This window comes from Callionymus lyra, chromosome 5, assembly GCF_982586985.1.
Source record: "Callionymus lyra chromosome 5, fCalLyr1.hap1.1, whole genome shotgun sequence".
Classification (NCBI taxonomy): domain Eukaryota; kingdom Metazoa; phylum Chordata; class Actinopteri; order Syngnathiformes; family Callionymidae; genus Callionymus; species Callionymus lyra.
Genome location: NC_141822.1, coordinates 24,192,553 through 24,208,282, shown reverse-complemented (window position 1 = coordinate 24,208,282; position 15,730 = coordinate 24,192,553). Strand labels below are relative to the sequence as shown.

General features: G+C 37.6%; 1 protein-coding gene and 1 long non-coding RNA gene across 2 annotated transcripts in view; both read left to right on the top strand.

Moving 5' to 3' along the window:
• LOC148079854 (uncharacterized) overlaps positions 1–15,730 on the top strand; it is a 195,851-nt gene that overhangs the window by 145,515 nt on the left and 34,606 nt on the right. The window lies entirely within an intron of this gene.
• Positions 1–15,730, top strand: part of xirp2a (xin actin binding repeat containing 2a) — a 53,626-nt gene that overhangs the window by 4,863 nt on the left and 33,033 nt on the right. Inside the window, exon 2 of the mRNA XM_087791542.1 lies at positions 15,009–15,093. Within this exon, the coding sequence (XP_087647668.1) occupies positions 15,009–15,093 (85 nt within the window). The remainder of the gene's footprint in view (positions 1–15,008; positions 15,094–15,730) is intronic.

The following is a 15,730-nucleotide window of genomic DNA, read 5'->3' as shown; positions in this document are numbered from 1 at the left end:
ATATTTGGTGCTTGATAAACTGTCATCTGGTGACTTTGTTGGTTAGAGTCCATGCCTGCGGGTGCAAAAAATGCAGCAGCGCATGTTTAAACTGGTTATTTTCAGATCGTTTTATCATAAGTGTTCATTTCACAAATCACAGACAATCATATCATAAATGGTTTAAGGACTTGTGAATGCTCCAATTTATGTTGCAATTCAGACCCAGATTATAGATATAAAAAGCTTTTCGTCTTCTTAACTAAAATAGTATTATATTGACATGCACTGCTTACACAGTCCCCCCTGTCAACACCCCTCTATTGATTTAACTAGTCGTATGATCATACATATTTATTACCTATGTACACTGAAAGATCTATTTTCAAAACAAGAAATCATGCTTATTTCTATTAATGAGTTTTGTTTTCCTTGCCTAAAGAACGCAGCATAGGCTTAAATATAAAATAGTTTATCCAAATAAATGATCATTGATTAGTTTAAGATGAGTTATAATAATGATTAATCACACCATTTTAATTCCCTTTTCTTCACCAGCTTTATCTGGAAGGTGAAGTCAGCTTTTGAATAACCAGATCTACCTTATGTTAGACATGAGCGGGAATGTTGTGGTCAGACGTTGTCATCTCTCTCTGTCACAAAGTCATCGGTGATGGCGACAAGCCGTCTGTCAAGAGTTTATTTTTGCAACATTAATAGCCGCTGGCTCTATGCTTCCCTCTTGCTTAATATCATTTCTAACATGCGCAAGAGTTCAAAACCAGAGCGAGCTATCCACCTGTTTCATAAAGTGGCTTTAATTTGCTTTAAAACAGATGTTGTTTTTGGATATTTCATTTGTTAAAATAGGAAGAGATGATGAAAAGATTTGTGAAGTTCATCTCCACATGATGACATTTATTTCGCATATGCGCTTAAATGTCAGCCTGTGTGAATATGGAAGTGAGTCTTGCATTTACTGATTTTCCATTCCATCAATCCAAATGCACTTTTCTCAACTCAAAAATAAACTAAAAGCTTCAATGCACTGGCGAGGACATTGATCCAAACTTGATGAGGACACCGACATTCCTCATGAAGTCCATCGAGCTCGTAAAAATTCCATTAACTTTTACCATGCATCTCTGGCGTGTCCATTGCACAGATTCAAATCTTTTAATGGAGCTGGAAGGCCACGTGTGTGATGCATTACCGGTCCGCCCCCTGATGATGACCTGTTACTCAGCTACCCAGAATAGGCTCACAGTTACGTGTCAGGAGCCGCGTCCCATTCACATAACTGCCCACCTGGTATTTCCAAGTCTTTAATGGAATTCCGAGCATAAATATGCATCTCTGGAGGATCACAGCTGAACTTGCCAACAGTTCCAGTGATTGAGGTGCTTGGAAGACGTTCCATTTGTGCCTGCTGTTTGGTCATAACACGGATCTATTATCGTAGATCTCCCTGCCAGCACAGCTCGCTCGAGAGTGAGACACATTTTAGTACTTGTAACTTTTGAATATAGTAATCTTTATATGTTTGTAGATGTCAAGGCTCCGAGTTTGTACTGTTGATTCCTGTTTCCATGGCAATCGAAAAGACACATTGTTGAATGTCATCGCTGCTTTCTCTAGCTGTTCTATTCATGATAAGGTGGGAAAAAAAGCTTCAAAAGGGAGGTATATTGGGGAAAAATACCACCTTTTCAGGAGATGTGTTTATGTCAATGCTAGTGGTTGGTTCTTTGAATAAGAAGCTGGACTAAACAAGTAAACAATGCCATTTTCTCAACAAGAGTTCGCTCTAAAATACCACAGAATAGCAAGATGACAGTTCCTTCTCACTCTAATCTGATGCGAGTGAAAGGCTTCTCACTGCATCTCTTAAAGGGACACCAGCTTCCTGCCCAAGGCTACAGATTTCATCCATTTTCTAGCGATGACCGGGCTCTTTCTCTGATTCACACAGAGTTCCGTAGAAGTGAGACTGATTAATGGATGGAGTTCCAGTCCTTCTTTTTCCACCGGTTTAAAATAATGACCACTATTCCAGATAATATTTCACAATGACCATAAGTTAGCCCAAAGTAAAATTCAGCTGTGAGTTTTCATGCTGACGAAAACTCAACAATTCATCTAGTATAGTTATATTATATATCGTTATATTGCCAACTCTCTGCCCTCTATTGCCACAATATCATTGTTTTTTCTAGACCTGCCCCTGTTCCACACCACCCTGGAACTCTTTTATTTTTTAGCGATGGCTTCATAATAACCTTTTACAACCACCTTAAACCTGCTTAATCGTTCACAGCCTTGTCACTTTCAGCCCACATTACCGTAACTCACTCTTCTTAGGGCCTTCCTCACAAAACCCCTCATAAACTTGAACTGGTCCGGAACTTATCACCAGAAATCCGTCCACAGCCAACTTCACCGGATCCCAGTCATGTGCTGGAACAATTTTTGAATATAAGAGAGCAACTTTTGAAAACGTGCTTGTATTTGCGATAGATGTTAATGTGCAAATCCTTTATGATTTAGTGAATAAGAAATTATGCCAAATGGAAAAAGTGGATCGAAGCCTCGAAGGTCGCCGAGTACGATGTTTTGGCACTTCAAATAGCAGAAAAATTATCATAAACTTATTTATACTGGCTTAGTATATGGGGTAGGTATAACAAACAGATGTTTCATTTGTATCTTTTCCTTCTACTGACGTTTTAGACAGAAACGGTAGGTGTTGCTCGTAAAAATAACAGAACCAGAAGGAGAATCAGAAACTTTTATGGTCCGTGCTGTGAACACAACAGAGATTCATTGTGGTGCCAGTACAGGGTAAAGAGAATAAAATAAGATTACACACAAAATAAGCTATAGAAAAACGTAACCAAGCACCAATGAAGCCATTCTCCAGAAGTTACAAAAAAATAAACAAGTCTCAGTTCTTTGGAGGTGAATTCCTCTTTGAAAATGGTCCCAGCATGCATTGCTAGACTACAACGTTTCACTGGCCTTCTGTTTGTGTTGTTTTGTTTATCTCCTATAGAATATTTGATAGATAGATACATATGGATGGATGAATGAATGAAATGAATTGATGGAAAGATTGGTGGACAGACAGACTTACGGATGGATGGATGGATGGATGGATGGATGGATGGATGGATGGATGGATGGATGGATGGATGGATAGATAAAACTTTATTGATCCAAGTTTCAGCTAACAAAACATGTTCTGGTGCAATATATGAGAGAATAAGTTTAAACTCACAAAAACCCAATGCACTTATTTAGTTTTAACTGTATAATTGATTTAGTTTTAATTTTTCATTAGTTGTTATTTTTTTGTAATCATTAATTTAAGTGGTGAGGAACTGCTCCTTTCTTTCCCTCAGACTGATGAACAGCTCTGAATACGTAACATTTATTACTTAATTACTTATAAGTATTATTATTATTTTATTAGGTTAATACTTCGTCAACCCTGGTGAATTAATGTTTTAACTTTATTATTATTATCATTTTATCTCTCTTTGATGCTGTCATTTCGCTGTCTCACTACAGTAAGCCTCAATTATTATTATTATCCAATGTTTTTTCATTTTTTACTTATTAAATGTACTTTTTTCCAACTAAATTTCCTATAGAATCTTTTTTTTTTTTTTTTTTTTTGTTCACTGTGCTCTTTAAAATGACGTCAGTGTGTTGGTCAGCTAAAAAAACCCACTAATAAATACAGAAAATATCCTCTTGTCCATGATGGGTTTTTAAAGGTCATCTGAGGTATTCGTCTGATTTTCACCTTCCAATGTTTGGCCCCGAGGTGATGGTCTTTTAATGCTGGGCCTGGAATGGGTCCCTCACTCAGGTTCCCCTTCCAGCTGCCCCGACCACTGGTCTGTGGCAGGCTGGACATGGTGAGTGGGCCCAGATGGCCCCGTTTGAAGTTTCAGCCAATAGAAGTGCAGATGTCTCTCCCGGCATTTTTTATCTTCCCTCTCCAACACCACCTCATCAGTCATCAGGTTCCACCATCGTTCAGCGAAAAAAAAAAAAAAAAAAGTAACCATCAAAGAAGAGTTCTGAGCGTATCTGTCCATCAGACGTCCTCACTGGAATAGAGATGAAAAAAAGTCAATCTGTTTTTAAATTCCTTGCTTATACGGAGGGATAAGAGTCTTGGCCAGTAGGAGACTCATATCTGGTTTTAACATTTATCTTCTGGGCTTACACAGGCACATGTGGGCGCTCAATTGAACATGGTTTCTTGAGCCAACATCATGAATCTGTTTTTAAAAAAATGAGATTGCAAATGTGATGTTCAAAGACAAAATTGAAGTAAAATATGAGTAAAAGTGAAGGCGGACCACTCGACGCTAACAGGACGTGAAGTCAATCATAGCCGGTGTGACTTCTCATTACTATTATGAGACCCGAATCCCCCCAAATATCCATCTGTCAGGTTTGTTTCGTCCTCTGATGTCATCTCCCCGGAGAGGTGTATATTTGGGCAGGCTGAAAACAGAGACGCGTCCTAGGCCTCTTACGTTTTGGTCAAGTATAAATAGCAGTGGCTGGTGCCGTGGGTATTGCTCAGTGAACATGAAGACAACGTGGAGTCTGATGAAAGAGACTGAAATATGATTTACATTCTGTGAGCAGAAGGCCTGATTGTGCGAGTGAAGATGGAGAGAGTTGATAGGAGGGGCAGGGAGAGGGTAAGAAAGATGAAGATGGATAGTGAGCAGCGGAGCAGATGAGCAGAAGGCAGGGGTGGTGCTGGTGGTGGTGTGAGGGGGTGGGCGACTGAGGCAGAACGAAAATGATGAGCGAGTTCATATTCCAGCAAGTGAGGCAAGGTTGGTCTGATTAACAAATTATATTTATGTAACAACAAAGCCTGCGCTCCATCATTTCCAGCACCTCTCTGCGTGCCTTTTCTTTTACACCGAAAATAAGCAAAAATCACGGATAATACAGGACAACAATGATATTATCATTCACGTCACATTTTGTATCACCAGCACTGCTGTTTAATAAAGCAAACGAGGATTGTTACACTCACGGTGAATGACCTCCGCAACTGCATATGTATTAATAGACCTTGACCACCTTGACCCTTAGACAACACAAGGGATACCTCAAACACATTTGTTCACGAGCTTTAGCGTCTCCTTGACCCTGACAAGGGTTGAAACATGCAGGCCCAATTGTATGCATATAAAATATCTATTTTTTTTTAACCTTTTCTGTTCATGAAGAAGTTATCCATTTTTGGTTTAATGAGTTGATATCAGAGCATTTATTTGTGACTGAAGGCGCACTGGATTATAATGCTTAATATTAAAATGAATGGGTATAATTTCATACATAGAATACACTGGATAATTAAGCCCATTGAATGCGGCGCAGCGTCGACACTTGTCATTAGAGAGCATTTAGTTGGAGATTGCAAGGATTTGATGTCCTGAGTGAAAAAAACAGAGTGGGAAAGTGGGAAAAGAGTGAATACCATGGCATGTGGCGGTGTTGGTTAGTAGTTTGCGAACATTTTGACTGATTTTTGAACTGCTTGTACTGCATAAAAGAGGTCAGTAAGTACAAACAGAATTCATATATAAGGTCCAAGGGATTATAAGTGAGTGTTAAAGGATTTTAAGTGCGCCTAAAAGTCCAAAAAATATTATATAAATATAATTTTATGAAGTGTGCAAAGATGCACAAATGCTTGATTTCATCAAAATAAAATTAAAAAAAACAAATTTCTGAAAGATAATTACACTGTACTGTAGGAACAAGGATATATTTCTTGTATTGTGCAAGTACTTGACTTGGGTTTTGAACTCTTGACAAAGTTGTGACTGCCTTCATTTTTTTTTTTTAAACCAAAATATGTCCACACATTAACTTAAAAAGCTGCTCTAGTCAGCTGTGTCATCTCGCCCTCAGTCATCAGCTGGATCTTATTTATTGTTTCATTAGCTGCAGAGGACATAATGGCATAACAACTGAGCTTTATTTGCACCACAAAAATGAACAAACTATAAATATTTCCATATTCATTTTAAATAAAAAAAAACAACTTATTATTTTATTTCATACACCTTTATTGAAGCATCAAAGAACTATCATACAATGAATTTATCATTTCTTATTTTAACAATTTGAAACAGTGCATTGAAATATTTAAACGGTGTTGTGAAAAAACATCAGATTGTTTTAGTATATTTATATGTTCTTGCACGCAAGTGGTTCCAGTGAGGCTCAGAGCAGTCTGCTGGCTCACTGTCGCTGGCGGCTGATCCTGAGATGGAGTAAGACAGTTAAACAAGGTGTGCAGGCAGGTAGACAGGCAGACAGACAGAGAGACAGGCAGTTAGAAGAGCTCTTTTATTTTGTTGTTGAATCTTTTTAAAACAGTGCCGGTAGAACCAAAAGAAAACACGAATGAAGCATCTTTGGATTTTGAAAAGAAGAAAAGCTCCTCTAACTTTGATCCCTGGCAGTCTGAAGAGTAAACAACACTGCAAAGTTACCCTGAAATCCACATTTTTACATATTTTAAATCATTTCTTTCTATAATTGTTCCCACCAGTACTGTTCTGTAGTCCTTTGTTTCTTTCTATGATTTTATTCAACTTAATGATAATACCACTACATGGTTACAAAATTTAAAGTCAATATTTTTTTGTTTGTATCAAAAATATAGTTGGTCACACAATACATTGGTTTATTCTATGTGTTAAAATGTATCCCACCCCAAAAAAACAAAAAAGCAGTTAAATCGCGATTACTGAAAAAATAAAAGGGGAAAAAATGCAACTTGTTTTCCTTCCCAGTCAAACAGCCCTACAAGGAGGGTTGGACTGAGTAATGCAGCAATAATTCCATCACAGTCTTTATATAATATGTGATAGTTGAATTGATCTGTGTAAAGTAAGACCTCGACACATCTGTTTTTGATCTTCGGACCAGGTTGCACTGCCATTGCGAGACAGTAAATCTGTCTTTCTGCACCATTAATGCTTCCACTAACTTCAGATTGAATTGAAGGAAGATTTCAGTGTGTCAGTGCGAACTTGGTTCAATAGAAAGGCATGATCGCTTATGCTGTTATTTTTGACAGCCATGGAGACGAAGTTAAATAAATACCAGCTGGTTGGGTGGTTTTGTAGTCTGTGCTTGTAAGAGCTGAGGAAATTAAAATCGATGTGCCTTCAAATATTGTTAACACTGATTGAGACACATTTCTCATTCCAAACACAAACAGACTACATAAATAATTAAACACTGCTTTCTTGTATAACACTTTCTTACAGTTAGAATCTGACTGAGTTCAAGAGCTGTGTGTGTTTCTGTTTTTGTGTTGGTTTGATGTGTCTGTTTCTATGTTGGTTCCATGTGTCTGTCTCTGTTTAGGTGTTAGTTTGATGTGTGTGTTTCTGTATTGGTTGTATGTGTTGGTTTATGTGTTATCTTAATGTGTGTGTTTCTGTTTTTGTGTTGGTTTGATGTGTCTGTTTTCGTCTTGGTTCCATGTGTCTGTCCCTGTTTAGGTGTTAGTTTGATGTGTGTTTTTGTATTGGCTGTATGTGTTGGTTTGATGTGTTATCTTAATGTGTGCGTTTCTGTGTTGGTTTGATGTATTTGTTTCTATCTTGGTTAAATGTGTGTGTTTCTGTTTCTGTCTTGGTTTAATGTGTGTGTTTCTGTTTCGTTGTTGGTTTGATATGTGTGTTTCTATGTTGGTTAAATGTGTGTGTTTCGGTTTCTGTGTTGGTTTAATGTGTGTTTCTGTTTCTTTGTTGGTTTGATGTGCGTGTTTCTATGTTGGTTTAATGTGTGTGTTTCAGTTTCTGTCTTGGTTTAATGTGTGTGTTTCTGTTTCGTTGTTGGTTTGATGTGTGTGTAAGTGTGTGTGTCTTTTCTCTTGTGCTAAGTTTTGGGTGGTGTGTGTTTTTCGGTATTGGGGTAATGTTTGTTTTTTTGTTTTGGATGGTGTGTGTGTTTCTGATCGTGTGTTGGGGTGTTAGGGTGTTTGTTATTTTCCTTTTGGGAAGTAGGTGTGTCTCTGCTTCTGTTTTGGTGTTGTGTATGTATTTAGGTTTTTGTGTGGCGTTGGTGTTGTGTTGTGTTTCTTTGTATGTCTTTTACTGTATTTGAGTGAATTTGATATTTTTGTGTTGGGAGGGTGTTTGTGTTTTTGGTTGGTGGTGTGTGTTTCTGTTTGGTTTAATGTTTGTTTTGTTTTCTGTGTTGGTTTAATGTGTGTGTTTCTGTTTCGTTGTTGGTTTGACATATGAGACTCCTGTACTCGCCCTCGCTGTTGTCCCTGATTCATAAAACAATGTCAGTGTCGTCAGCATAATAGCATTGTGTAATCTTGAGACATAGTTTCTTATGTCAATCACTGTTTGACTTGGATCACCGGAGGCGTGACAAGCTTGACTAAACCACTCAGAATTAATTCGTAGAAGTTCTAGTGCCAGATCTTGAGGGTTTCATAAGATTGTGCGGCAATGAGAGAAAAAACCACAACATGTATGAATCAGATTTTACCCAGACCCGACAAGAAGGTTATTTGAAACTGATCTAAAAGCTTCAGGATAAATGTGAGGAACTTTAGTGGAGAATCAAAGTTGAAAGGCTCTTTTACTTCAATGGACAAATTAGTTTCCGGCGACCATAAATCACCACTTCAAGCAGGAACACCGAGTTACACCAGGAACACACAAAAACAAGTTTCCGTCCTGGGAGAATGACATGAAAGCATGTCTTCGGTGTTTTTTGGTGTTAGGAGGTAAACAAAGTATCCTGTGTGACCTGAACAGCAATAGGTGCTATTTTTATGTATCCAATTTAGCTTTGTAATGCAGCTGTATGAAAATATCCATTTGTAGCAGCTGACATCTTCTAGTGCTGAATTGTTTTACTACCAGGCCGGTGATTCATACTTTAATTCAGGCTCAGCCTCGGCTCGCTATAAATCTCTCGCCTGCGTCGCCGCTGCCTTATGTGTTTACATCAGCTTTGTGTATTTTTCCTGCAGCCTTCCATCACCATTATTCTCTTCTACCTTTCTTCTCTGTTAACATCCAGTGAATCCTCATTCCCTCGCTCCCATCGTTTCTCTTTTGTTGGGGACGATACTTGCGTTTGTTCGGTTATAATGAGGACGGCCAATTAAGGATTGATGGCTTCAAAACAGAGCAGAGAAAACAAGTTTCTATCACTTATCACCCGGCACAGACATTAACACTGACTAAAAACAAATTAAAAAATGAAAAAGGGGAAGAGAGAAGAGCATGAAAGCTGAGATGACCTTCCAAAAAAAAAAAGAGATGTTGGCAGTTGCGTAACAACAACAAAGCAAAAAGTGATGGAGTAGGGCGACTGTTTAGCCTCGAGATCCGAGAGCATAAATATGTTTTTATGGAATCTTTTTCCGATGTGTTTTTCCAAGAGCTTATTGTGTTCACAGAAACACTCTTTTTTTTTGCATTTTCAGTTTCATTGTAAGGCAGAAAATTCCTCTATTGGTTTTTCTCACTTTATGTTAGTCAATAAACATCTTTTTTCCCTGCTGCAAATTTGACCACATCAAGACAAGATAGTCACGAACAGAAGAAACTTGATGGAGGCAGGAAAGTTTTCTAATGCAACACCTCTGCCACTATATACTAAATCTATTATATAGATTTTTGTGTTGTTCGCATCTGTTTATGTGCATTTAATTAATTCTAAAATGTTTTGTTTAATCTTAATATAGATAAAAAGTAAATCATTTTAAAAAGTAAATCTTAAGAAAAAGGTAATTCTCTTAGCCGGATGCTAATCTCAAAATTGGCTATATATATTACTAGTTATGTTTAATATTTCTGGCATCTGAATATTTTTATGTTTGTTTCTGACGTAGCTTATTATCTGGCTACTGCGCTGCACTGCAAGTCCATATTGATTTTAACATTTGCGAGACGTATGCAACTAGTTTTTAGATCAATGTACTGCTTCATATCAGTCGCACGTGTTATTGAAAACAGCGGACCAGGGTTCTGTGCCACGTCAGTGATGCATATTGATGCTATTGACCTCATCGGGTTGTTAAACATCAAGTCCTAGAGAAGTAGAGCAAACACACAGTAACTCAGTATGTGACCTTTGAACCTGACTGTGTTTGTCAACACTTATGTGTTAAATGAGCTTCATTATGATTGCCGGATTTACGACGTGGTTAATTTATGTTGATGCGTTTTCTGATGGTTACAATTGAAACTGTTTTAGTGGCTTAAAAAAAATACACTTACATTTGTAATGACGTTAATATCAGATCTGGGCCTTAATATTTGTATGATTGTGATTATAATTAAAATTTGTGTTTATTCACGATAAACTTTCAGTTATGATTTGTCCTCTTTTGTTTTTCTAGATAATTTAATGTTTAATTTTATGGGTCTTTCTTGTGCCCTACATAAAACTTAGTCTTGTTTGTAATTTGTGGACCCCTAAATTTCGATTCTACTTTCTTTTAATTTTTTTTTTACGGCTGTGTAACTTGGCGAAGATGTGATCATTTGTTCAATATTACTTGCATATCTATTATTTTCATACTATAAACATATGTTTCTTTATTGCAAAAGAATGAAAATTTCATATGAGAGTTAAATTGTTTCTACACTAGTGTCATAAACATTTTTGTAGAAAAAGAATACGAGATAAAAGAAAATTTAATATTTTAGCTTTGTTGTTTTTTAACATGCATATTCACTTTCACTTGATTTTAGAAGATTAAATAAGCTTATTATAGACTGTCAACCTAATTGCAACTTGGAACTCACTTCTGAAATATAAAACATGAAGTGATTAAAATAAAATAAAAAAAATACATCATCATAAGATTCATGAGCATTAATATCAATAAATTAGCGTGTGAGTCATTTTCTTTAAGGCTGGCAGAGGCATTAGACAGCTTTCACAGCTTAAGGCACTCGGCCATCTGAGCGACCGGTCACTCAAGGGAACTGCATTTTTGAATGTAGTGTCACCGTGTGTACTCGTGTGTGCAGTCTCTGGTCGAAGACAAAGTCCAGTCATTTCGAAGTAAGAGGCCAGTCAAGTGCGAGTGTTTTTCTTGGCAGAGCTCCTCACTCACTCGCACATCATGAACTTGACTTGCACGGACACTTGTGAGTAGAGCATTGGCATCAAATTATCCATTTCATCCACAGGATGCCGAAGGGAAATGTGTAATGCTTATCAAGTAAAAGCCTTTGTGTGGGCGGTAGAACCAGATTCGGTGTGAGGCTGTTCAGCAGAAAAGTACCAAAATGATACACGAATTTAGATCAGCTCTGAATCTGAATTTCTTGTTTTGACATTCCACATTTTCTCTCAGTCTTTGCACAGTCATTAATATTGATTAGGACTGAAAATCTCAATCACACAAAGGGTAATACTTGTCAGTTAAGGTGGTGGTCTGAACAAAATGTTTATTTACAGCACTGTCTCGAAAAGTGTGACTGAGATTGTATTTTTTTATTCTTGAAAGTTTGATCAATCTTAATTACATCTGTGTTTGTCTTCCTTCAGCACGGCTTCATCAATAGCACTTAAGGGACGAATAAGAAGATTTCATTTTTATAAAGTTGAGAACCGTCAATGCAGCAGGCAGCAGCGTGATGGAGTGGTGCAGGGGATGGAAGGCGTCCTCAGTTATTAGAGTTACTTTCCTCACCACTGAGCACCTGTATAGTTCAGTCAAAAGCAGATTTATTACGAGGGAGACTTCTGCTTAGATAGTGGTAGGGAGGGAGTTGAACCAGGATACAATGTTACAGATGACGGGGTCGGCAAGTCTGAAATAATGGATATTTATTAAATTCTATTGTATAACGTTTAAACCTGGATCATGAAAAAAGCTGTGCGATGTTTCAGATATAACAAAAGATGGATGGAAACATGAAGCCAAAGCTGAGTTTGCGTTTACACAAAACTCAATAGATAAATGTGTAAACGATTACTTGTTGTCGTTTTTTCATTCCTGTTGTTTTATGCATCTATGAGGCAAATGGGACTGCATTTTGGCTGCTATCTTTTCTTCTTTGCTTTACTTTTTTGTAAAGACAATATTTTAAGTTCTCACGAGTTATGCACTACTCTTGGCTTGCGTTAGCAACAACTAACCATTATTATGTTTCGAAACTAGAAGTTAACCCAACTACACTGGCATCAAGATGACTCAAGGGAAACATCAAGCAACACCTATATCATATACTTTTGTACCAGGGAAGGCTCCCAGGATACTGTAGTGCTCATATAGCACAAGCACAATAGACAACCTTCACCACCATGCAGCCAAGAACATGCAAGCCCAACCATGGCCAACAATTAGAGCTCAATGAATCCAACAGAAGATAAAAAACCTACACGGAATCCTTATTAAGATGAAGTGACAAAAAGTTTTCCTCAAAAATATTGCCCCCAAAACATGGGCGGTTTGGTAATAATGTCCTTAGTTTGTACTATTTTTATTTTCTCAACGAAAGCTATAACGAAATATTCTCTTCAGCCTTTAGGTATCGGTATTTGAACTGTTTTATTGATACCTAGCCCTATAACTATTCCCATACATATTTGTTTTAGACTATAGCAATACTTGGAGACCTGCTGGACTATGAAGGTCTTGGAATAGGGTAGTAGAATGAATTCATTGGTGGGATTCTTTTTTTAATTTTACATCTAATATCCTGTATCCAGACACATAGAATTACACATATTTGTTACCAATAAATACTTGTGTTATTTAGTCGGTAGGTACAGTATCTATAAAATGTTTAATAAATAGTTTCAAGCAACTTTCAGCACAATTTTAATTAAATGAGATATGAATGTTTTCAAAGCATAACACAACGTAACATACTTTTTATAATTGCTACTATGGTAAAGAGACAAGGGGCATCCGGTCCATTCTAAATAACATGTAAACAAGCAATCACTCACACTGATAATGAACACTCACTCAAGTAAATGGCTTGTAGATGAACGTCAGGAATGAAAAAAATACCTTAATCCGAGGGCAACGTGCTGCTATAGGCAAGACAAACCAAGTGAAGTTAATTTCCACGGACAAAAGATGTCTTTCAAATAAAATTTTCTCAAGCATGTTTGAAATGTACTTGGATCTAATGTTCACTGAACAAAGATGTGATTCAGAACTCCAGTAATTCAGTCCAGTCCTCTCTTGTATCTTCCCCGTTGTTAAACCATTCACACTCACTTGCTCACTCCGTCTCGGATTATTGTTCCGTGCATGATTACAGAATTATGTCAGTCAACCAGCAATTTCTGTCAGCTCAGCCGAGAAGAAGTCAACCTTTGGACTGGACTCTGGACTAATGGACTTATTAAAATGGACAATTTTAAACTCTGTGTGACACAGGGACAGCGGAAAGATGACAGTCGTCCTCCGAGACCTTCCATGTTCCTCGTCACATCATTAAAGTCCAACTGGTTAAAGCAATGGTTGTTGGAGGATGAACGTCAACTGTCTGACATAAGTCAAGTATAAAACCTGCATTATTGATACGCATGTGAATTGCAAGATGTCACGCTGTCAGCTCTCAAACTAAAGGTGCACGTATGACAATTTACTGTAACCATGGGGTCCCTATCATTTTTCAAGCCTGCCTATTGTAGGTGAATGTCAAAGATGAAATGGCCCCATATGGCCAGCATTGATTCCATTAGCTAAGCCACGTTATCGTTCTGTTTCACAGGGATAATCTCTCACCACAGCACCCAATGTTGCGACAGATTGCACGGAGCACTGTCCCTTATTAACTCTGTCAGTCTGTTAGACGCAGACCACAACCACCAATCCCCCACAACCGCTCTTCCTTCCTTTGTGCCAATCTGTGCCAACAAGGAACATATGGCAGAGACTTCAAGTTTGACAGCAGTCGGTTGCATGAGAGATTTTTTTTCTCTGGCTGTGCATCCAATTGTTGTGTTTCATCAAATGGAAAATTGCCATTGTCACCTTTTCCAGGCGGAATAAATGCTCAAACACCTTTAATAAAACTTGTTACTATATGTTTACGGTCTGTAAATATATGACATTATCAAATCATTATTGTGAAACCATTATACAGCAACAACACAAGTGGAACACTGTTAATGGTTAGTAAATCCAAGTTGTTTTCAGCACTTAAATCTGATTCTGGCCCACATCACAAGTGTCAAACTAATGGTGTGGGGGGCAAATGTGGCCCCCTAAGGTTTTTTATGTGGCAAAAATGGAAGTTGATTAATGTCCATGTTGATATTGTGATGTATAAAGACGTCACAATGATGGCACTATTGGCAATAAGCTATGGCAATAACTGATGTCAACGATAGCTCATTTGATGGAGGACAAAAACGAAAAGATAATACCACAGTCAGACAGTTTTTTGCCAGCCAGTGCAAAAAGATGTACGCCGCTGTTTGATTGTGTTTGACAATAATGTTTGTTGAGCTAATGCTTTAGTCTTACACAAGTATCAGGGGTATTTGAAGAACTGTTTTTCTTTTCCTTACATATTGTATTTGTTTTCTTTTCGGTTTTAATAAGAATGTTCCTATAGGCGAACGCTGTCACATTGTATTGCGCAACACTGTTGATGCCATATGAAATTTCTATTGGCAAAGGGTCAGGGTTAAGGTCGCGCACAAACAAACACACTTGTATTCTTTTCCTGCTTGATATTTGCCCGGATTTTCAATTGAACTCTGGATGTTTTCTTGGTCATGAAAATATGAGCTCCAGAGTTCCATGGACAAATGATGTACCTTCAAACTTTTCAATAACAGTGTAAAAAAAAACTGTTAGTTTTATACTTATAACTCAACAGATGATGAACCTATTGATGTTGCTCTAAAATTAAGTTTGTGGTATTTTGTGAAACTGTTTGTACAGTCATTAAAGATAGTTAAATGCAATGTAACTGTGAATGTTTAACTAAATCTTGTTGTTTTTTTCTGTACAGGAAGTGACGGTCAATCTTTCCAAAAGATCTAAAAGTCAAGCTAAGGCAAGAGAACATACCATGGCCACATCTGAGGAAAGTGCTCGTGAGTATATCCCGTTCTATGTTTACTGATGGAAAGATATATTGTTATTATGCAGATGAGGTTGCCTCATGGTCAGGCAGACACGCATGCGAAGCCGCTGAAAGATAATACGAGGAGCTGTTTATGTCACGTGATGAACATTTGTTTGCTCAGTGTCTGATAAGACCGACCTCCAGAGAGATGGCTTGAATGGGAAGCTCCGAACTCCCCAGATACAGCACTTTCATTACTCTGATAGTAGCGCTGACGTAGCTACCTATAGCTTGTTGTGTCAGGATGCTGATAACAGGATGAGGAGTACAGTAGTGCCAGAAGATTGCAAGTAAGGAGAACGTACGAGTCCCGTTTTCATGTATTTGGTTGGTTTGTTTAGTGCTTGTTTCAATGTATTTTGAGCTACACCTGTGGTTTTGAAGTTTAAATTATTAATGTTGGTTCGCTTCGAAGTACAATCATCCATTGACAAAGATTAGATAAAATAAATTGGACATTCTTCTTACAGTGGTGCAAATCTAAAGCCCCTTTTTATCGACCTGTCAAGATAAGCCATTCCTTTGTATTTGGCACATTTAAGTGGGTTCAGTTCTCTCTTGGTACAGTTCCAGTTCCTTCTGGATTCTTATCTCTGCAACTGAAT